This window comes from Pogona vitticeps, chromosome 12, assembly GCF_051106095.1.
Source record: "Pogona vitticeps strain Pit_001003342236 chromosome 12, PviZW2.1, whole genome shotgun sequence".
NCBI lineage: Eukaryota > Metazoa > Chordata > Lepidosauria > Squamata > Agamidae > Pogona > Pogona vitticeps.
Window position 1 is genome coordinate 3,774,118 of NC_135794.1, and position 21,956 is coordinate 3,796,073.

Consider the following 21,956-nt stretch of genomic DNA (forward strand, 5'->3'; position numbering starts at 1 on the left):
TTTATGAATATTCCTATACTTTTCCTTCACAAAATTTAAAAGGAAAGGCCTGTTTCCCCCATCTGTGCTTAAAAGCACGATGGGTAACTGGGCACGGGGAAATGAAACCTCACCCAAACCCCAAGCGGCTGCCAATTTTCAATAACAAGAACGATCATATAGGACTGCTTTGTGTGGATGTATATTTGACCGGTGTTTTTGCCCAGCGTCTGCTACCAAATATGAAACCACTTACAATTTACTTAGTTTTATTTCCTCCAGGGTTGAATCCATTCAATTTAAACATCCTATGAGACAATACAAAATTAGTAGGTGGTTCTGTTTGCTAGACTGCATACAATTTCTTTTAACATATACCCGGCAATGTCCCCCCCCCCAACAAAAATTCCAAGCTTGGAAGGAGTCCTGTCTGTTGGGCATTTAAAGACTGTTTCACCTTGATCCCAAATCGGTCGTCCCATTTCCAGCATCTACAAACTATAAATGAAGGTCAACATTGATTTCCGTGTCTATTGGAGTTTCAACGGGCTGAATATACCCTCCAAAGTGACATACTGGGCGTTAGGAATGTTCCCTTGTGAAGACCCAGTAAGCACCAGTCGCTCCTCTTTGAAAAGGGTGGGCGCAACTGCATAGCAGCTGCTCTAGATCGCTACTCTAGCTTATCCTATCCAAGTCGTCTCGGTCCCACGGAGCTCGGAGAGCGGTCCCATCAACGCTTGACGTTAATTTTTGTAAAAGGAGTCAATTTCATCTTTGTACTTCTCCACCACGGCTTGACGCTTGAGTTTCATCGTCGGCCCTGAAATGGAAGAGATAAGAGATGGCCAGATGAGGGCAGGACAATTATTTCTAGCAAGGCGAAAGGGAAAAGATGACAGTCATCGTCTGATCTGGGAGGGTTTCACCGTCCTAGTTGAGGAATGGCTTAAGAAGATACGCCTGGATTCTTTGGACAAGCTACACAGTCCCAGAAGAAAGGAATGATAAATCACTTCTGTGTATTCTCTATCTCAGAAAAGCCAGCCTGGGTGGCCTTGGGCCAGCTGTACACAGTCCCAGGGCAACCCCAGAAGAAAGGAATGATAAACCACTTGATGGCACACAGTGATGATCATCAAATCTATAGGCCACCTTTCGCTCCTTGTATTATAGATATATGCTTCCTTTCTCCCCTTACGGGACCCAAGCCGGCTCAAAGTATTACTTTATATTATTTATAGCTATCGCACAGCACTTTCTTAAACAAATGCAACTTCTCTGCCGTTTTCGCTTGCAGATGCTTCCCCAGGTAATTCCGCTTTGCGGGTGCACCCGCGCTCGGAAGGACTTACCAAATTCTCCCCCAGAGATGGAGAAATCCTTCTCGAGGAGGGCCCATTTCTGAATGCGCTGGACATTGGCCACGGCGCGTGCGTTGACGTGGTCGATGCCCTCTTGAATGGCCCGGTAAACCGCCTGATCCCTCATCCTCACCACCTCGGATGCTTTCGTGGCTTTGCTGCCGATTTTCTGGCAGAAATCTCTGGCCTCTTGGGTCAGGTTGTCTGTGGGTTCGGAGGTCTCCGGATCCACGGCGCACTGAAGGAAAAAGGAAGACGCTCTTGGTGATCACAGAGTTATCCCACGCTGCCTCTCGCCACCTGCTCCCTGGCACAGCACTTAAAAGAAAAACAGCACCAGCTTGACAGTATTTTAAAACCAAGTCAAGTTTTAGACATTTCAGGGCCTGCAGCCCCTTCCAAAGGAGGGGTGGTTTGAGCTCTGCAAAAACTTCATACCTTTCACTTATTTAAATTATTTTTACCCTGCTTTTTTCTCCTTTAAAAAAAAGCACCCAAGACGGTTTACATCATTAAAGGCGGTACTTAAAGCGAACAACTTTAAAGTCTACAAATGCTAAAACGGGTCAAACAAATACCGCCCTAAAACCCAGTAAACAAAGGCAACATCAAAAATGCATTCAAAGCACAACGATCCATTTGAAAAAACCTGCACAGGACCAAGTGATTCTGGTTAGAAGAAATATCAGGAAAAAAAGCTTCTTCGGAAGAGCTGTTTTTGACGGCGAAACAGAAAAATGTCAGGCTCTCTTTCGCTAGATTTTTTAAAAATAAGAGGTGAGGAGGCTGCCTGTCAAGAAAGCTTCAGCGATAGATTTCCTCCATTGGCCAAAGGGTGGACTAGATAACCTTTGGGAGGTACCTTCCAACTCTACCATTCTATTCTTCTTCTCTGGCTTTTAATACAACAGACCCCCTTCACCAAAACTCCTTTTTTTTAATCTGCCCGTCTGTCCGTCGATTTATCTCTTCAACAGATCTCAGAGACGTTCACATGTCTCAAGAGTCAAATAAAACCGCCGGATCATCAAACCGGTTGGTGAATCAGTCTTGAATGATCGATTTTTATCCCCCCCACCCCCCCAATCTCTTACTTTCAGAGTCAGCAGCATGGATAAGAACTTCCTCCGGTCACCGATCAGCATGGCGTTGCTCACCAGTGGGAGCTCCTTCTTGACGCCTTCCTCCAGTGGGATGGGAGGAATGTTTTCGCCCCCAGCAGTAATAATGATCTCTAGGGAAAGGAGACATACATTGAGCCCATGTCATCCCCCCAGTGGGAGAGCGACGTCCGGAAACGAGAAAGGGTATCAAGGACCTGCCATCTGCAAAACTGCCAAAAGGGGGCAGGCCAGGATAATTCTTCGAGCGTTCTGGCAGAATAGCATTGGCCGGATAGGGGCTGGTAGGTTTAGGTCTCTGGTTGCAGAGCCCAGAGGCTGGAAGTTCGATTCCCCACCATGCCTCCTGGGAGGAGAGCCAGCCTGGGTGGCCTTGGGCAAGCTGCACAGTCCCAGGGCACCCCCAGAAGAAGGGATTGAGAAGCTACTTTTGAGTATGCTCTAGCTGGAAAACCCTGAAAAGGATTATGGTAAGTCAGAATTGACTTGATGATGATGATTGACCAGCCTCGGTGCCTCCTGATCTGCCAAGAGCGAATGTAGACATGGTGAATCACGGCACAAGAACTGGTCACCTTTAATTCTCCCCGTGACGTAGACGAATCCGTCTTGATCTATCTTGCCGAGGTCTCCGGAATGGAGCCAGCCCTCCTCGTCGATGGCCTCCCGGGTCTTGTCCTCCATGTCCAGATAGCCCATGAAGACCGTCCGTCCCCAGAAGCATATCTCCCCGTGGCCCTCCTCGTCCTCGTGGGCCAGTTTCACTTTGCAACCCAGCACAGCCTTCCCGCAGCTGTGGGGGAGAAGAGAAGTGAACACAAGCCATCCCTCGTGTGCGAGCAGGAAGATCTGAGATGCTCCCGGTGGACCTCAGGACAATGCGAGGCTACCACCATGCCGCACGTCGCTCAATGGCAGAGCTGGACCCTGAGGTCCACTTTCATCATCTCAAATGTGGCAGATGGAGGAGGATGGCAATGGGAGTCCCCCCACCAGCCCTAACGTCTCCCCTTTCTTCAGGGACCGGAGCTTCACCTGTAACGTCGGTAAACGTACGGCCCCGACATGCAGTGGGGGCCTGTGGTCTCGCTCATCCCGTAGGCTTGATATAAAGGGATGTTCAGGCCCAGGAAGAACTGCATGACTTCGGTCGAGAGGGGCGCGGCGCCGCAGAAATGCTTCTGGCACTGAGAAAAGCCCAGCGCCTGGCGGATTTTTGCCAGCACCAAGGCATCTGCCAGTCTCATTCGGAAAGGTTTCAAGTCACTGAAAGAAGGCAAAAGGGGAAGGAAGCGTCAACCTCATAGGTAAAACTATAGGATCCTGTTAGCTCGTCGTTAGAAGCAAAGCTGCCTTAAAAGAGAAAAGACCTCTGTTTATCCTAACACAAGAGTTTATCCCGGCTCTGAAGGTTGAAAACTGGGCTTGTTCTTGTTTTGTGATAGGTAGGCATGGGCTTTATGGGCAAGTGGATGGCTCGGGCATGGAGTTTTGAAGGAATTAAGTCTCTGGAGGAAAAAGGTGTATCTTCTTCAAATCAATGAAAAGCTAGCTAGGTCTATCATACAGTTTGTAGTTAAAAGTTACAGATAAAATGGCATAAGTGAGAAGATTAAAAGACAGCGACATGAATCATATTGAAAAATCACAGCATTTTTTTTAAAGAAAAGAAAAGTGAAATCAATTTTAAAAGCACACTGATACAAAACCAGAGGCTGTCTCCAGTTTCCAGTAAGTTGCCAAATACTCATGGGGATAACAAGGCCTTGTCTGCTTTTTAGAAGGCCAGCAGGGAGAGTGAGAGTCTGGCCTCGCTCAGAAGCAGTAGATGCTGATGAATTGGATGCCATGGATGATATAGCCAACGTCCTCCGTATTTTAGTCCAAAGTTTATCAGAACTTTTGCTCGTTCCTGAATCCTGTCCTCAAAATAGGTTCAGCACCTGGGAGAGTTTCCATTGCAAATGAAGGATTCTGGACTGTTCGGAGTCCAAAAAAAAAGTTACTTTTTTTTCAAATGCAGAAAATACTTCCTCCCCCCTCCCTCCCATCTGAGCCCCTTACCTGTTTGAGCAGCTCAGGTTTCGTTCCAAACTGACCGACATGGCCCAGGAGAGCATTTTCTTCTTCACGAACCCAGACTGAGTGGAGACCTCCTTGATCTTCTCCATGATCTTCTCCCAGACCCGAGGGACCCCCATGTGCGACGTGGGCAGAGCTTCTCGGAGGATGTCCACCAAGCCACCCTGACACAGGTGGGGGGGAAAAGAGGGTGTTACAGCCACAGCATGCTGAACCACATGGCCGTTGAAAGCAACACGCCTCACTTCATTTCTCTCCAATTGCACTATCTACCACTCATTAAACCAAAGCTTCCAAGCCTGGGGTTCGTGACTATTATTAAAAGGGGGTCGCCGCTCAAAAAAAGGTTGGGAACTACGGATTAAACCATGCGAAACTAATCATTCAGCCCCACCAGATTCCAGAAGGTGGGATTTAAATTGCAGCCTCGGGGGGGTCTTGCGGTGAAGCCATTTTTACAGGGACACCACCCCCAAGTCCACACCCCATTGACATAAATTTGAGCCCCAGTAAGACCTCACATACTTCTGTATATTCTCCATATGGCTGTTAAAGTGGCCATATTTTGTGACGTTCCCATAGCTTGCCCCAGTTTTCTGATCACCCTGTAGTTTTTCCCCACCTGTTTCAGATCACTGTGGCATACATTTTTCATACTGTGTGGATGCAGTGGTTGGCATCATTGACATGGCCTGCTTGCTTCTGTTTCGTCCTGCGCTATTTGTTTGCTGGTAGTCTTTGACCATAATAAGCTGCTGGAGACCTCCGTGGTTTAGGGTCTCTGGCTGCAGAGCCAGAAATTGGGAGTTTGATTCCCCCCCAGGCCTCCTTGACAGGGGCTGGACCCTATGATCTATGGCTCTCCTTCCAGCTCTGCCATTCTAAGAGGATGATCATGGTATTAAATTCATTCATTCATTCATTCATTCATTCATTCATTCATTCATTCATTCATTCATTCATTCATTCATTCATTCATTCATTCATCATTCTCAGGAGTGGCCATTTACCCATGAAACACACAGCTGTCCACCCATGAAACCTGATGTAAGCTTCTGGGCACCTCTGGGTTTCAGGAGGGGCACCTTGGCACATTGAGGGAGGGCTGGTGAGGCTCACCCCCCCACGCCCCCTACAATGATGGCCATTCCTGATTTAAAGGCTCTCCCACCTCACCAAGCCAGCACGAAACCCCACAGGGTCTGACCTTCAAAGCATCTGGCTCGGCAAAATAGACCAGCTCTCCCCATTTGATCCCGGTCCAGAGGTCGTATATTTGGGCTGCGATGTGACTGAGGGGAAGGTAGCTGACAATCCTCTCCTGTTGGATCTCGGCCGGCTGCATGTCGCCGGCCCTGCTGGCGTGCGCGGAGGTCCACGTGATCTGTCCAAACAAGCACACAGAGGTGACGTTGCACCGAAGCGAACCTGGGCGCGGAGCGGCGGTTCTTTGACAAATCCTCTCTCTCGAACCCAAGACCAACGCTCCAACCCCTAGGCCACATTGTTTGGCTTTACTCTCCTGATCTAATGCTGTCAGAGAACGGAGCAGACGCTCACGCAGGAAGGAAGCTGCGAACCTCATTTATTCTCCCAAGCTCTGTGTGGCCCACAGCTACTCGTGATCCATGGCCCCAACCACCCTCTACCAGGATGAAAACCCATCTCTTTAGACGGCTGACAGCCACCTGTAACCAAAATGGGCACAAGGCAAGAAGGGAAAAGCTCTGTGACTCCCCAGGCAAGAAAGAATAAGCCACGGCTGATGTAACCAGCAGGGAAAGAGCTGTTAAGAGATGTGCTTGCTTCTAAATGTAAGGCTTTGGAGTCTCTCCAGGGCACATAAATCCATGTTCCCTGCATCATCCGTCAAGCAGAGGGAGGGCTAAGCCCCCAGCCCAACCCCGAAGGGGAGAGAGGGACAGCACTTTAAATAAAGAGAGCCTCATGGCCCAGAGAGAGGACCGAGATGTTTTCCAGAACGAGAGGAGTCCTTAAAAATAGACTCCTTGCAAACCGGGGAGAGCATCCGTTTGGCTCGCCAAAATAGAAATGGCACAGAAGAAGAGCGTACGGCGATCCTAACGTGGCTTTGGAGGTCCATGAGATGCTTAAGGAGTGTTTTATCATACACATCCCAACAGGTTTGCACAGGCAAGTGGGGATTTGAATCCAGGGCTCCTCCTGAAACCTAATGCATCGCTCTATCCACACGACACATTGACCCCCCCAAGCCAGAGTTTGGGGAAATTTTTCAGCGACCACTCCTAGCCCTGGTGAGGGGTGGAGAATCTGGAGATGTCCTTAGGCTGTTACACCACCTAAGATCCAACTTTTGAGCTTGGAAGCCGTTGCCTGTGACTTAAATGGGAAAAATTAAAAAAAATGTAACTTTGTGTAATTGCAACGAGGACATCAAGGGACTACTTGTACAGTTGTCAGACAGAGGAGGGGAAAGATCCGTTCTCGAGCCTCCCGGAGTGCAGGACATGTAACCATGGGCTCAAGTGACAGGAAGCCAGAATATCAGGAAAAAAACTTCTTAACTGTTAAAGCAGTACGACAACAGAATCCATGACCTTAGGGGGAGGTGATGAGGAGCATTCCAACACGGGAGGCCTTCGAGAGAAAACTGGGCAACCCTCTGTCAGATCTGCTTAGATTTGGACTCCTGCCTTGACCAGGGAGTTAGACATGATCACCTTGTAGACTGTCCCCAGTTTCTGTTTAAAGTAACTTTCCAGCTCAAGGCTGGATCTATTTAAAAACCAGGCATAAACTCTTCCGTCACGTTAATGCTCACATTGTCGTGACTCAGCATGGCGCCTTTCGGCTTCCCAGTGGTTCCGGACGTGTAAATCAGAACACAACACTGATTCGGCCTCTGGGAGTTGATGATGGCGTCAAGTGTTTCATCCTCTACCTCGTGGCCCAATTCCATAAATTCGTCCATCTACAAAATGGGAGAGAAAGCCCATAAACAAAGCTTCGGAGCAACATACAGAGTTTGCCCCACAACCGAGCCTAGAAGGGGAATCATTCACAGCTTCCAGCTTCTCTCCGTGAGTCTGGCCAGAATTAAGATCAAGTTGATTAATGTACTGTTATTGTTGTCTGGACCTCATTTGTGAATTTACTTATCAAATGACAATTTGAACCCTGAGCACAGATTCCAACATGGCCACAAAATCCAAGACTAAAAAGGCAAAATTCAAATCCCATCTCATTTGGAAGTTATGCAGATCAACAGCATGTTTCCTGTTAATAGGCTGAATTAATCACAGTAAACATTCTTGCCATTGTTAAATTTATAATTTTTATACAGTCTGCTGTAACAAAATATCAAAGATTAGACAGACAGACAGACAGACAGACAGAGGTAGGTAGGTAGGTAGGTAGGTAGGTAGGTAGGTAGGTAGGCAGGCAGGCAGGCAGGCAGACAGACAGACAGACAGACAGACAGACAGATTCAGACAGACAGACAGACAGACAGACAGACAGACAGATAGATAGATAGATAGATAGATAGATAGATAGATAGATAGATAGATAGATAGATAGATAGATAGATGGATGGATGGATAGATGGATAGATGGATAGATGGATGGATGGATGGATGGATGGATGGATGGATGGATGGATGGATGGATGGATGGATAGATAGATAGATAGATAGATAGATAGATAGATAGATAGATAGATAGATAGATAGATAGATAGATAGATAGATAGATAGATAGATAGATAGATAGATAGATAGATAGATAGATACACAGACAGAGAGAGCATCAAGCAATTTCAAAAACAAGTTTAAAAATGATTTATGTGTCATCAACACAGATGGGCATGAATTTAAAAACAAATTCCAAAATTCTTCAAAAATTCCTAATTTGACTCTTTGTATTCGTACGAATCGATACACCTGATGCATACAAATTGATGATTTTTTTGCAATTTTTGATTCGTCGATTTCTTGGGCTATGAAATGCCCCCCCCCAGGCACCTAGAGACACTAAAATGGGAGAGAAATGTCCTCTGATTCTCCTCTATACTCCCTTCAAGTTTGGTAAAGATTGGGTTTCCCGACCAGCTGCCAAAGGGCACTTTCCTGGGGGACCCACTTTTTGGGGTGTATAACTCAGACGTCCAAAATCCAATCTTCACTAAACTTGGAGAGATAGTAATAAAGGATAGTCAAGAGAAGCTTCCCTATGATTTTGGTGTCAGGTGGGCCATTTTATAGGGTTTTAAAGTAAAAAAGGAATTGACGAATTGAATTGTCGATTAGTCGGGAGGAAAAATTCATAAATTTATTATTCATGATTCCTCATCCTTCACGCATCACGAATGCAAATGATTCACCGTTTTTCCGATCCATGCCCATCGTTGGCCATTATGGTGACCCTAACAGGGTTTTCACGGTGTGAGAGATGTTTAAGGAGTGGTTTTGCCAATGCCCATTCCCGCCACCGTGAGCTTCCATGTTCAGAGATTTGAACCCAGGCCTCTTGATTTCTGATGAGGACCCCTCTGAAATTCTATCCACTACACTGTACTGGCTCTTTGATTATTTTTTTAAAGTAATAAAATAAAGACTTTTAAACAGGCCACGAAAAATACAGCAATCAGAGCACTTAGCCGCAGCTTGCAATTTAAGAACAGTAAGAAAAGAAACTGCACATTTCAGTGTGATGAGGACGCCTCCAAATGCCATTTTCTACTCTAACATCTCTGGGAAAAGGTAGATTATGGAAGCTTAAGCTATATATTCTCAAATAGCGTTCACTGTTACTGTGAATCATTTTCGCCACTCCGAGCTCATGTCCTTTTTTTGTCCTCTGCACTCCCTGGAAGGGGGGAGACAGACTCTCCCTCTGATTATGGGTAAAGGATTTGTTCCTCAGCCTGTTGACACGTCCCATGCTGTCATCCTGACCAAACTAAGCCCCATTGCTCTGCGAAGTGTTAATCTGCCTGCTCCCAGTTGCCCGGGCGCTGTTTTCTTGGCCGGCCCTTGCCTCAGGATCAGGTTTCCACACCGGGAGACATTGAATGCCTCCATTCTCAAAGGCTGGCTCTCATCCAGGAGCAGAAAGAACATCTTGGGCTACCACGTATGGATTTTCCTCCTGCTGACCCCCCCCCTCCAGGAATCTGTCACACGTGAGATAGGCATGTTCCCATGACCCAGAATGGGGGTGCGAGGTTTCACCAGCCACGGAAGCGGAAGGCGCGACGCGAGCAGGAGCGAACAGGGTGATTCGCTTAGCCCGTCCTACGAAGGAGTGCTCCCTCAAAAAGCCAAAGATGTCTGTTTGTCGATCTTTCCTCAATCCACAGACTGAAAAGTGTCTTGCTTGCTTTGTGATTGGCTATTGACAGGAAAGCACGGGTTCGATTGGCAAGGGCGATGGCTCAGGATTTCAGAGCCGGGAGGGATTGCGTGCCTGGAAGGAAAAGGTAAGAGCAGGAAACACCCGTTTCCCTTTGTGTGTGACCTGACCCTTTTCTCGTGTTAATAATCCAGTGTACGGAATGAAGGAGGCCTCGGAGAGAAAAAGGACCCCCTGCTCTGTGGATAAACACAATTCTGGATTGCACCCCGTTTCTGTCTCACTTCATTCATTGCCAATTTCTATAACCAGACGGTGGGGGGAATCTCTGTTTCATCAAGATGCTGTTGGACTCCAGCTCCCATCTGCCACAGCCTTTAAAAACTCATTTCTGGTCTCCATCAAGAGCATAGGGAGCTGGGGCTGATGGGATCCCGAGTGCAAAATCTGACTGAAGGCATGCATCCCCCCAGGAATGCACACTCCTTGTCCATCCTTGAACTAAACTCAAAGACACTACATATTTTTCCTGAAACAATTCTCTCTTTTTTTGCTGTCTATGTTTTACAGTAGAACCCCCGTATCCACTGGAGATTGGGTCCAAGTCCTCTCGCAGATACTGAAAAACGTGGGTGATAGTGAACGTTATTATAATAGCTAATGCTATACATAGCATGGTCTCTGGATCCTTCTAGTGGCCAGTTCTGGAAACTGCCCCTTTATAAGTATATATTTCTAGGATTTTTCTTTTAATATTTTCACAGCGTGGATACGTGAATCAGTGGATAGTGATCCCGTAGATAAGGGGATCCTACTGTACAGTCCCTCGGTCTTTCTTTCACTTTCTGTTATTTATTGTTATCACCATTCTTCTTCTTTTTTTTAATTCCGAGAAATCTTTTCAAGCCCTGTGGATAAGAGAGGCAACTGAAGTCTGGGGAGACAGAAAAATCAACCTGCAAACTGTCAGCAGGGATGAGTTGCCTAGTTCATCATCACCTCTACGTACCGTGTACAAACCGGGGCGTTTCTCAAGCAGAGGGCCCTTGTACATCACGACCGCTTTCAAGTGTGGCAAACGATCCCAGATCTGCACAGCATTTCAAGGAAACAAACAGATGTGAAGCATGCAGGCCCATTCACATAAATCGACATGCGTCTACAATTCAATTTAAACATCCGGTCCCTAGCCAAAAAGTGCTGAGATTTTAAAAGCGGCTTTTTTGGGGGACTACAGACCCCAAAATCCTCCATGTGCCATGCTGGCTAGGGCATACAGGGAGATGTAGTCCCCCACAAAAGCTCTTCTCCCCCGCTTGGTTCCGATAAATATATTTTCACTCGAGATGCGCACAGGATTTCGAGGCAAAGACGGGGCTATACAGCGGGGAAGGAAATGCCCATAGAAATGTGAAACAAGTATGGATGTCACAGGAAGCTTTCAAAGCCATCCGTTTGAAGCTCTGAAGCCATGTCAGCACTGCGCATTTATTTTGGGTATTATCTACTGGTGTAATAACACACATTTGCATGTACTGTATTTTTGCATCCAGTCCTGGTGTGATCCCAGCTGCTCACTCTTGGCTTACACATCTAAAGCTCCTGGATTATATTCAATGCCCCCGAGGGAGTCGATTGCAATCTATGAGAAGTCATGCTGGCATAAATCTATACTGAAGATTCTCCGTGGCGCTTGACATCTCACAGCAACAAACGCAGTGACGCAGCGGAAAATCTGGAAGTGCAGATGCATGCTGGGCGCTGTGGCTGGCCTCCCACAGCAAGTGGACCCTCAAAAAACCAGGCAGTTGGATGGGTCCAGGTCAGCAAAGGAAGAGCAGATCTTTTGTAAAGTTAATGGCTCCTAATGGCCAGGTCACGACCAAACCACTCTCAGATATGTTGCCTTAAAACTGGGACCGCTTGTGACAATATACTGTTCTTGGGAAAATGTATTTCACACACACACACCCCAAGGTATTAAGAGGAGGGCAGGCAGGGATGAGGACTAGAGTCGCAGGATTCGTGGTGGACTTAAATTTCACCAGCGACTTGACTTGGACTCGACTCGGGGGTGGTTGTTTTGTCAATGACTCTGAACCCATTCACCCCTCCCTTTTTTTCTGGAGAAGAAAAACTTGTTTTTGATAGGGACTTGGGACTAAAGACTTGGACACAGACTTGGGACTAAAGACTTGGACACATGGGACTTGGGACTTGCGACTAAAGACTTGGGGACTTGGGACTTGAGACTAAAGACTTGGGACTTGGGACTTGGGACTAAAGACTTGGGGACTTGGGACTTGGGACCAAAGACTTGGACTCAGACTTGGAACTTGGGACTTGGAACTAAATACTTGAGACTTGGGGACTTGGAACTTGGGACCAAAGATTTGGACTCAGACTTGGGACTTGGGACTAAAGACTTGGGACTTGGGGACTTGGGACTTGGGACCAAAAACTTGGACTCAGACTTGGAACTTGGGACTAAATACTTGGGACTTGGGGACTTGGAACTTGGGACCAAAGATTTGGACTCAGACTTGGGACTTGGGACTAAAGACTTGGGACTTGGGGACTTGGGACTTGGGACCAAAGACTTGGACTCAGACTTGGAACTTGGGACTTGGAACTAAATACTTGAGACTTGGGACTTGGGACCAAAAACTTGGACTCAGACTTGGGACTTGGGACTAAATACTTGAGACTTGGGGATTTGGGACCAAAGACTTGGACTCAGACTTGGGACTTGGGACTAAATACTTGAGACTTGGGGACTTGGGACCAAAAACTTGGACTCAGACTTGGGACTTGGGGCTAAATACTTGAGACTTGGGGACTTGGGACCAAAGACTTGGACTCAGAATTGGGACTTGGGACTAAAGACTTGGGACTTGGGGACTTGGGACCAAAGACTTGGACTCAGACTTGGAACTCAGACCCAAAGACATGCCAATATCCCTAATTGCGGGCAAGCTCATGGGGAACCAGAAAGCCTGGAAGCAGTGGCAGGTGACGGCATGATCCTTGCTCATCAGAAAGTCTGGGGGCTTCGACCCTAAGATCCCTGGCTCTACTATACTGGTGCAAAAACAACCAGAACAAAACATGGCCGTCCAGAGAAAATGAACCCCAGCACGCTTCTCTCTGACCTGTATTATTTTGTCCAGCTGCTTTTGGTTTTCTACCACGATGATATTAGCTCTGCAGTCGTGGGCGATGTAGTGGCAGGCCTCAGGCGAACTGGTGGTGTAGATCCCGGTCACGATGCCGCTGGGAGGGAAATTAAATGGAGGGGGGGGGGAAATCAGTTTTCTGAATCCAGGACAGCATCTCATCCTGCGTGGATTGAGTTTTCATTTCGACGTGGCAGACGGTTTTCCGTGCACCCTTTTGGGCTCCGAATCACCCCGTGCAATGTTTCCGAAACTCACCCAGCAAAAACTGTCCCGACGGCCGAAATGAACCACTCCGCCGAATTGAACCCAAGAATCGCAACGCTGTGGAATCGTTCCAGGCCGAGCTTGGAGGGGAAAAAATCAAAGGAAATAAAAGTCCGGGTAACAAACGAGAGCAGATTTCCGTTTTCCCAGCTGTTTCCAAGTACTTTCTCTCCTTGACCATTTATTCTGAGACAACGAGTAGTGTAACTCGTCCGGGATAGATTGATCCTCTCATTCAATAGCTAAATAACCATTAATAAACTCAGTTCCCCCCCGCCTCTTTCCGATTTTGGGGATCAAATTAAAAACTGCAGATGTCAAAAAAGCAGGAGAAACATAACAGAGCGGCCGTTTTCTTTTGGGGCTTTCACTGGGTTAATGCCATGATTTGTCCGAGAGTCACGCCCTTGGAAAAAACATTCCTCCAGCTTTCTCGTAAGGAATGGTCCACCTTTCATTGTACAATCGTGCCCCGCTTAACAATTACCCCGCTTGACAACAAATCCGCTTCACGGCGATGTTTTTGCAATCGCAATTGCAATCGCAAAATGATGTTTTAATGGGGTTTTTTCGTTTTGCGACGATCTGTTCCCTGCTTCAGGAACCGATTCTTTGCATTACTACAATCAAAACAGCTGATTGTCAGGTTTTCAAAATGGCCGCCGGCTGCTCAAAATGGCTCCCTGCTATTTATAGGAGTCATTTTTCGCACTACAGGCACCAAAAATGGCTGCCCCTATGGAGGATCTTTGCTGGACCAGCAGTTTTTAGCCCATTGGAACGCACTGAACGGTTTTCAATGCATTTCAATGGCCTTTTTTATTTCGCTTGACGACATTTTTGCTCTACAGTAATTTCGCTGGAATGAATTAACGTTGTCAAGCGAGGCACCACTGTAAATGGGCAGGACCCACAAATTGGGGGGAAAACCTTCTACCCACGGGGTCCAACCTTTACCTTCAAAAAGCTTTTGGCTGCTTTCCGGCACAGGGCATAATACTCCGAGAAGGAAATCTTTTCCCACTTCCCCTCCTTTCTGCTGGCCATCGCGTGGAGCGACCCGTATTTCTCGAGGGATTCTTGAAACATCTGGTGGACCGTCATCGGGGTCTGGGGGCAGGTGGCGTCCATTCGGAGTTTGACCAGCCCGTCGGCCGATGTGGTCCAGAGAGACGCTGGTTGGGGGGGAAACAAGAGAGAAGGACCACACACAGTCCGCATGCCTTCTACCCAACAACAAAAATCAGATTCCCTTCCCTGTTGTCGCGTCTCTGAACCTGGAAACTGTGTATAGACACATTTATTCCATGGCCGCCTCCGCCTATCGCAAAAGGGACTGCACCCAGAATCCAGCTAGCGAGAAAGAGGTTATTTATTGCTTTATGGAGGATCTTGAGAAGCTTACACAAATCTTTTCTTCCTCCTTTTTATCCTCACAACCACAGCCCGGGGCAAGGTGTGCAGGAGAGGTCTGGGGCGGGCTCACGTGGTGGGACGACGCTGCCAGTCTCGAGGCGCCCACTCAGCATCCTCCTTATCAGGTTTGGAGACTTTCAATTTGGAGATAAGAGAGCATTTTTCAAAGACTTGAAAGGCTGCCGTGCAGAGGAGGGGGGCAGGATCTGTTCTCAATCGTCCCAGAGGGCAGGACGGACGCGCAACGAGTGGGAGGAAGCCAGATTGAGGGTGAGTATCAGGAAAAACGCCAGGAGTATGACAGTGGAACTCATGACCTCAGGAAGTGGGGAGTACTTCAATGCTGGCATCCACCTTTGTCTAAATCCCCCCACAGGTATTCCTGCACCAAGCAAGGGGTTGGACTTGATAGCCTTACGGGCCCCTTCCAACTTCATGATTCTATGAATTTCCTTTTTCCTACTTTTAATTCCTTTTTTAAAAATGTTAACACTTTTAACTGCATGAATGTGGGATTTAACATGAGAGATATATGAGGGATGTCTCTCTGCCTGTGGGGACCATCGCTTGGACTCTATGCTTTGCCCCATGGTAGCCACAGAGACCGAGCAATCTCCTGGTTTTTAGCTTTCAGCAAAATACAGCACATGTCTCCCTTCTCACTTCTGCTCTACAGAAGTTCAATTTAGTCCTGGCTTGAGTGTCTTCTTTTTCCTTCTCCCTCCCCATCTCTTTTTCCTTTTGTGCTGTGTCTCCTTCGGATGGTAAACCTCGGAGCAAAGATTTCACAGCTCTGTTGGCTGCTCTCCGGGATGCCCACGGACTAAGGAATCAAAATTGCTTATCATATATAGCAGAGACTAAAGGAGAACTGGCTTCCAAGTCATGGAGGGAGAAGTTTACTTGTACAGCAATAAAAGAGAGAGAGAGAAAAGAGTGTTAGGAAATCCATCCAGAACATGGAAAACTTTAAAAATAACTAAGGCAGAGTTTGGTTTTTGACTGCAGAGGGAAAACAGAAGTCCACCAAAGAAAGAGAGATGATGTTTGGATTTTGCTGTTCAGCATTGCAAGGAAAAGAAAGGGGAGGGAGAGAAAGCAGTAAAAAGGAAATCCAAATGATTTCGCCGACTTTGGTGGACGGGTCCTCCTGCCACCCGGCTAAGCCCTTAGGAAAGAGGGACTGGGCATGTTTAGCCTTGAGAAAAGAAGACTGAAGGGTGATAGGATACCACTTTTCAACTACAGTGGTGCCTCGCTTAATGAGAGCACCGTATAATGACGAATCCACATAGCGATCCCTTCTTCGGGATCGCTAATGCGGAGGCATAGCGTCGGTCCCTATGGCAAAAACTCGCATAGTTTAATGCGTTCCAATGGGTTTTTACATTCCATTTAGCGATGTTTTCACATAGTGAGGGTTAATCCGGAACGGATTAACCTCGCTATGCAAGGCACCACTGTACTTGAAAGGCTGTCATACAGAGGAGGGGCAAGATCTGTTCTCCATCATCCCAGAGTGGAGGACACGCAACAATCGGCTCAAGGGACAGGAAGCCAGATTTCAGCTGAATATCAGGAAAAACTTCCTGACTGTTAGAGCAGTACGACAACACAACCCAAGACCTCCGGAAGTGGTGATGAGCACTCCAAGGCTAGAAGCATTCTAAAGGAAACGGGACAATCCTCTGTCCGACCTGCTTCGATTGGGATTCCTGCCTTGATCAGGGGGTGGGTTGGACTGGATGGCCTTCGTGGCCCCTCCAAACACTGTTATTCTGTGATTTTATGACTCTGTGCCTTCAATGGTATGGCAAAGAGGCCATATTGGCTGCTTTTCTCCTACCCTAACCCTATTTATTCCATTTCAGTACCTCTCATCTGACCGATGTTCACTCTGGGCGGTTTGCAACTGTGGCAATAACATAAAATAACGCAAACGTAACCAAAGAGGAAATTAAAATTAAGTTCATAGTGCATTTAACAAAATAAGGAGTCCACCTGGACAAGTTTGGGGACTTGTATGATTCCTCTGGCTCCCAGTTCTTTCCCATCTTAGATGATGAAGAGTTCTGCGAAGCTCCGAGGCTGGCATATTTTGAGAATTCATAATAATAATAATAAAAATGTATATGCTGTCAAGTCAATTCTGACTTATGGAGACCCTTTCCAGGGATTTCTAGGTAGAGAATATTCAGAAGTGGTTTCCTATGCGCTTCTTCCGGGGGAGACCAGGGACTGTGCAGCTGGCCCAAGGCCACCCAGGAGGCACACGGTGCGGATTCGAATTCTTAACCTCTGGCTCCTTCGAAAGTTACTCCAACTCACTGAGCATGCCAGCCGGCCCAGGCTGGCTTCTCATTGCATTCCATGAGTCCCTACTAAATGTACATTATGGAAACACGATCCTTCAGTAACGCAGCCGTCAAGCCTTGTTCTTCGCAAGCACTTGAGCAAGTCACTCGGGCATCCCCGGCGGTATTTCCAAGAGGAACAGTGGTTTCATTTTTGCTGTTTCGGTTCATGATCTGTCCCCAAGCATTAAACGGGGGTGGGGGTGGGGGGGACAAGGCAGCTGTTGATGTCGGCAAAATAAAGCTTCTTTTGTCGAATACTCAGAATGGCTTTTCTGTTGCTAAAAGTCTGCCCACAAGGTTTTGAAGGGAGTCCACCAATCATTTCAAGGGGGGCATGACTCCATAGCTGTACTTCACCATCATGAAAAAGGGGGAGGGGTTGTCTTTAATATATTTTTAATATATTAAAATATATTAAATATATATTTTATTTAATGGGTAGAATATTATATTATGTTATGTTATACTATACAGTATTATATTATATTATATTATATTATATTATATTATATTATATTATATTATATTATATTATATTATATTATATTATATTATATTATATTACATTGGGTAGAATATATTTAATATATTTTTTCTTTTTATTTCAGTTTCCCACAATGCCTCTGGTATAGCATCATTCCAGAGCAGTGGCTCCCAACATAGGGTCCCCAGATGTTCTTGGACTGCAACTCCCAGAATTCCTGGCCACCACAGCTCAGGGTGAAGGCTTCTGGGAGTTGTAGTCCAGGCACATCTGGGGACCCAAGGTTGGGAACCACGGCTCTAGAGAAGATTATGGGAAATTTAAATGGGCTCCCAATGGCAGCGCCATTAAAAAACCAGCTATGGTCTCCCCATCTAATCTAGATATAAGGCTATGCTATACTCAGCTATATCACTTTGATACCCCCTGAAGCTATCCTGGCGCCATTCCAAGGATTTATAGATTGGTGAAATGTTTCGATTTCTCTGCAGGTGTACATTTACCTACAGGCTCTTCCTGACCTGTTCCAGAATCTTCCGAGACATTCTGTGGTTCTGGCGAGTTCCTGAGAAAGGGGGAAGAAAATGGTTTTTTTTAAACACGGAGGGAGCTGTCATCAGGTGACCCATGCCACCCGGGTGGAGTATCTCAACCCAGTAAGACTCTGCGGCTGGGGGCGCTTGTTTTCCTCCTCCCTCCCCATCTGCCTTTCCTCTTGTGTCATTTCTCTTTTTTTTTGAGATTGGAAGTCTGAGGAAAGGGACTGTTTTGTCTCTTCGCTTTGAGACCCTTTCCGGATGCAGAGCAAGGAGAGAAAAAAAGGAGATGTCAACAGACTTTGGAAGCAGCTACACCAGAAAAATCCTGAACTTATTTGTCTGGAATTCGTCCAGCGCACTCTTCTCTGAGAAGGTGACCAGGCCTCCCAGCTTCATCCATATCCATTTAAATTTCCCAAGGCTAATTAACGGGAGATGGGAAGGTTCAGAATCCCAAATCTCAGCTCCAGTTCTGGCCCAAAGAAGATCAAGTCCCATAAGGTCCCTTCCAGCTCTGCAGTTCTAAGAAGATAATGAGGATGATTCGACACCATACTCATCACAAGCAATTAACATTATAAAAACATTGACTCGTGCTACATAACAGACACAAGTTTTAACCTAAAACCTAAGTCTCTAGTAAAAAAATGGCTCTGTATGTATGTTGTTCTCAATATTGTTATTTTTTGTAGCTCTGATGATGTTATTTCTGAAATCTGTAACCCATCATCATCATCATCATCTGTCAGGTCCAAACTCAATCTGTCCAGAAACCAAATTAACCTCATTTCAATCTTAAACGCTAGTGGAAACCGTTTAGAATCATAGATTCTGCCATTTACTTGGAAAGTTCATAGGATTGAAAATTATCATTACAGCCGGCACCGACAATTTCGAACAAGTTACTAGTTCTTCAGAAGAGAACTGCTTTGCACCATCAAGGTCCACGTCAATGGCTCTGGGTGTGTAATTTCTTTAGAGTTTTCCTCCCCCCCCCACTTTCTGTTCTGTTTTTTTTTTAATGGTTCTTATGACTTGGCTTTATCCCTAATAGAAAGGGACTTGTTTTTCTTGGTAGAAGTCTCTCTCTCTCTCTCTCTTTCTCTCTCAAACACACATTCCTTTACACACCAGTCCAGCAGAACCCCTGTGTTAATAGATCCAGCTAATTCTTTCCTGTACTGTGTTTTCCCCCTTAAGGTAGAGCACCATCATTTTTGAAGGACAAAAAGCCAGTTTCAGGGTCAGTGTCAGCAGCCAAGACATCTATCTATCTATCTATCTATCTATCTATCTATCTATCTATCTATCTATCTATCTATCTATCTATCTATCTATCTATCTATCTATCTATCTATCTATCTATCTATCTGTCTGTCTGTCTGTCTGTCTGTCTGTCTGTCTAATGCTAACAATTCTACATCTTAAAATATTGCAATAATTAAATATTGAAAGAAATTCACAGCACTGCCCCGTGCATTATTTTTTAAAAGTACGCAACTACTGTAGAACTGAAAACAGAAGCGAGTCTAAACTATGAGAGGAGAGAGGGATGATCTAGATAGCCCTACAATCTTTAATTGCTCAGGTCCTCTTGAGCTCAAGATAACTTTCTCTAGATGACCACGAAGGACGTGAGGAAGATTTCAACATCGGTCATGAGTCCGTAGGTTCAGTAAAGGTAAATAAAAGAGATTATAAAACCGTCCTTGTATTTGGTAACTTCTAGCTGCTTTACTTTTTTCGGGTTGACTTTTCCATCAAAGCAAAGAAATGCCGTCTAGAGAGAAAGGCTTGGATTTTGAAAATCTATGGGTCGCTCCCCAGTAACCTCAGCCATTTATTTCTTTGCACCTGTCCTACCTCAAAGGGTTGTTGAGAAGAGACCGCTGGGAGACAAGACAGCCATGTAGCTAGTGGGACTCTAACCCCATTTATTCCCATAGTTCTCCTCTATCTTCAATCATCCAGAAATGACTTTACCTGATTCGGGGGCTTTCAGTCATCTTCCCACTGCTTCTGATGGCTTCTTTAGAGGATGCTGGCTCTTTCTGAGAGGACAGGCCAGCTTCAAAAAAAGGCTAAAGATCCGTGGGTGTCTTTCTGGCAAAATATTAACAAGCCACTGGTGTGACTTGAAAAACCAGCCACAAGCAGAGAGGGGCTTGGACCATTTAAAAAAAATCCAAACTCAAGAGGCGGAGACTTCTTAAAACTAATTCTCTCCCAGCTTTTAGACATGCTTTTTTTAAAAAAAAGCCTCAATGGCTGGATATTGTTCAACTGTTAAAACTTTTCTTTCACTGAGCTTTCTTTAATTATCCATGAGAAGAATGTCAATGAGACTGGGAACTTATTAAGATGCAAATTCTCTCTCTCTCCCCCTTCCCCTCCCTCTTGCTTGCATTCTGTGCTCCTGCCCTATATTCAATCTCTTTGGAAAAAAAAACTCAATTATTTTCATTAACTATAACTGTCTGGGAAAGCCATGGGAAATAAGTGGAGAGGTGGAACGGATCTCACCCCGAATTAGAAGGGGGAAAGAGGGTTTTTTATCAGACTCTTCGGCTGCTTCTCTGCAGAGTAAAGAGAGAGAGAGAGAGGTGAAGTCAGAGAATGGTCCAAAAATGGGACAAGGAGGCCCTCATTGTGGAAAATAACTGCCACAAAATCCATCAGCCCTTGTATCTTATATGTTAGTTTCTTGTTGAAAAATTCCACGTCGCCAGCCTTGACGTGGACTGGGTTCTCTCATCTAGCGCACTTTCAAAGAGGCATTTTATACCAACAGTTATAAAGTGTAGGGAGGTGTGCATTCAAATTTTATTTTATTTGTGCAAGACCTTCCCCCACTCCACATGGTAACCTCTCAATACCTGTGCAGACAAAATGACTTTCAGATCAATTCTCCACCAGGGAGGGGGGAAATCCAGTCGTGGGACTTGCTATCAAGTCGGATCTTAAGTGACTCAACTTGGATTTGACTCACCCACCTCTCCGTTTTTTCTGGGGGTGGTGGTGGTGGATGTTGTTTTTCATAGGGACTCAGACTCGGGACTTGGGACTTGGTACCGAATCCTCAGACTTGGGACTTGGCCCCAAAGATTTGCCAGCATCCCGCTTCTCCATCATACTACTGTACATGCTTCCTATGTTGTTCATTACATTTGTTCATTATTTATTACTTCAAAAACTACCTTGTGGGAGAAAAGCCAGCCTGGGGGGCCTTGATAACATATATACGCATCAGTTAGTAGGTCTTTATTATTATTGTGTGTGTTATTTTATTGTATTTTATTGTATTATTGTATTTTATTACTCATGTAAGCCGCCCTGAGTAGACTTTGTCTAGAAGGGCGGGGTATAAGTTCAATAAATTAAAGTAAAGTAAAGATGCACAGTCCCAGGGAAACCCCAGAAAAAGTGAACGAGAAAACAGTTCTGAGTGTTCTCTACCACTTAGAATGGACTTGACCGTGAATCATGATAATCCTGATCTCTTTTAAGCCATGTTTGCTGGGGTGGGATGGGGTGGCGATCTGCTTTTTGAGACTAGCCATCACACAACTTCATCGCCATGATGCTGAGATTTTGGGAGTTTGCCGTCCGAATAAAGTGGCGTTTCAACGCCACATTGGCTTTCATCAATGGTGCCAAACTGTCACAGAACACAGAGTAAACCCCATGCTTTAAAAAGTAACAGCTACGCACACTTAAAAACACAGAGTGCAAAGATAACCTAAATAAAGCAAATAGGGATGGGAATGAAATTAAAACAGGAGAACAAAACTTCTGGTTCCCAAGCAACCACGGAGTCAAAGAGAACATCAACATTCT

The 21,956-nt window shown here is 45.9% G+C and overlaps 1 protein-coding gene across 2 annotated transcripts; it reads right to left on the bottom strand.

Moving 5' to 3' along the window:
* Nucleotides 1–231: 231 nt before the first annotated feature.
* ACSBG1 (acyl-CoA synthetase bubblegum family member 1) lies at nt 232–20,722 on the bottom strand. Of its 2 annotated transcripts, none has more exons than XM_020784844.3 (14): nt 20,103–20,722; nt 18,084–18,145; nt 14,281–14,498; nt 13,315–13,403; nt 13,033–13,153; nt 10,890–10,970; nt 7,350–7,499; nt 5,754–5,930; nt 4,529–4,710; nt 3,500–3,730; nt 3,040–3,257; nt 2,438–2,577; nt 1,335–1,581; nt 232–802 (listed from the first exon to the last, which is right to left on the bottom strand). In XM_020784844.3, the coding sequence occupies exons 1-14, from the start codon at nt 20,123–20,125 to the stop codon at nt 726–728; spliced, it is 2,016 nt and encodes a 671-aa protein (XP_020640503.3). In that variant the 5' UTR covers nt 20,126–20,722; the 3' UTR covers nt 232–725. The 2 variants fall into 2 exon arrangements, with proteins under 2 accessions (XP_020640503.3, XP_078237313.1); XM_078381187.1 differs by having other exon boundaries at nt 18,102–18,145; nt 20,103–20,407.
* Nucleotides 20,723–21,956: the final 1,234 nt, after the last annotated feature.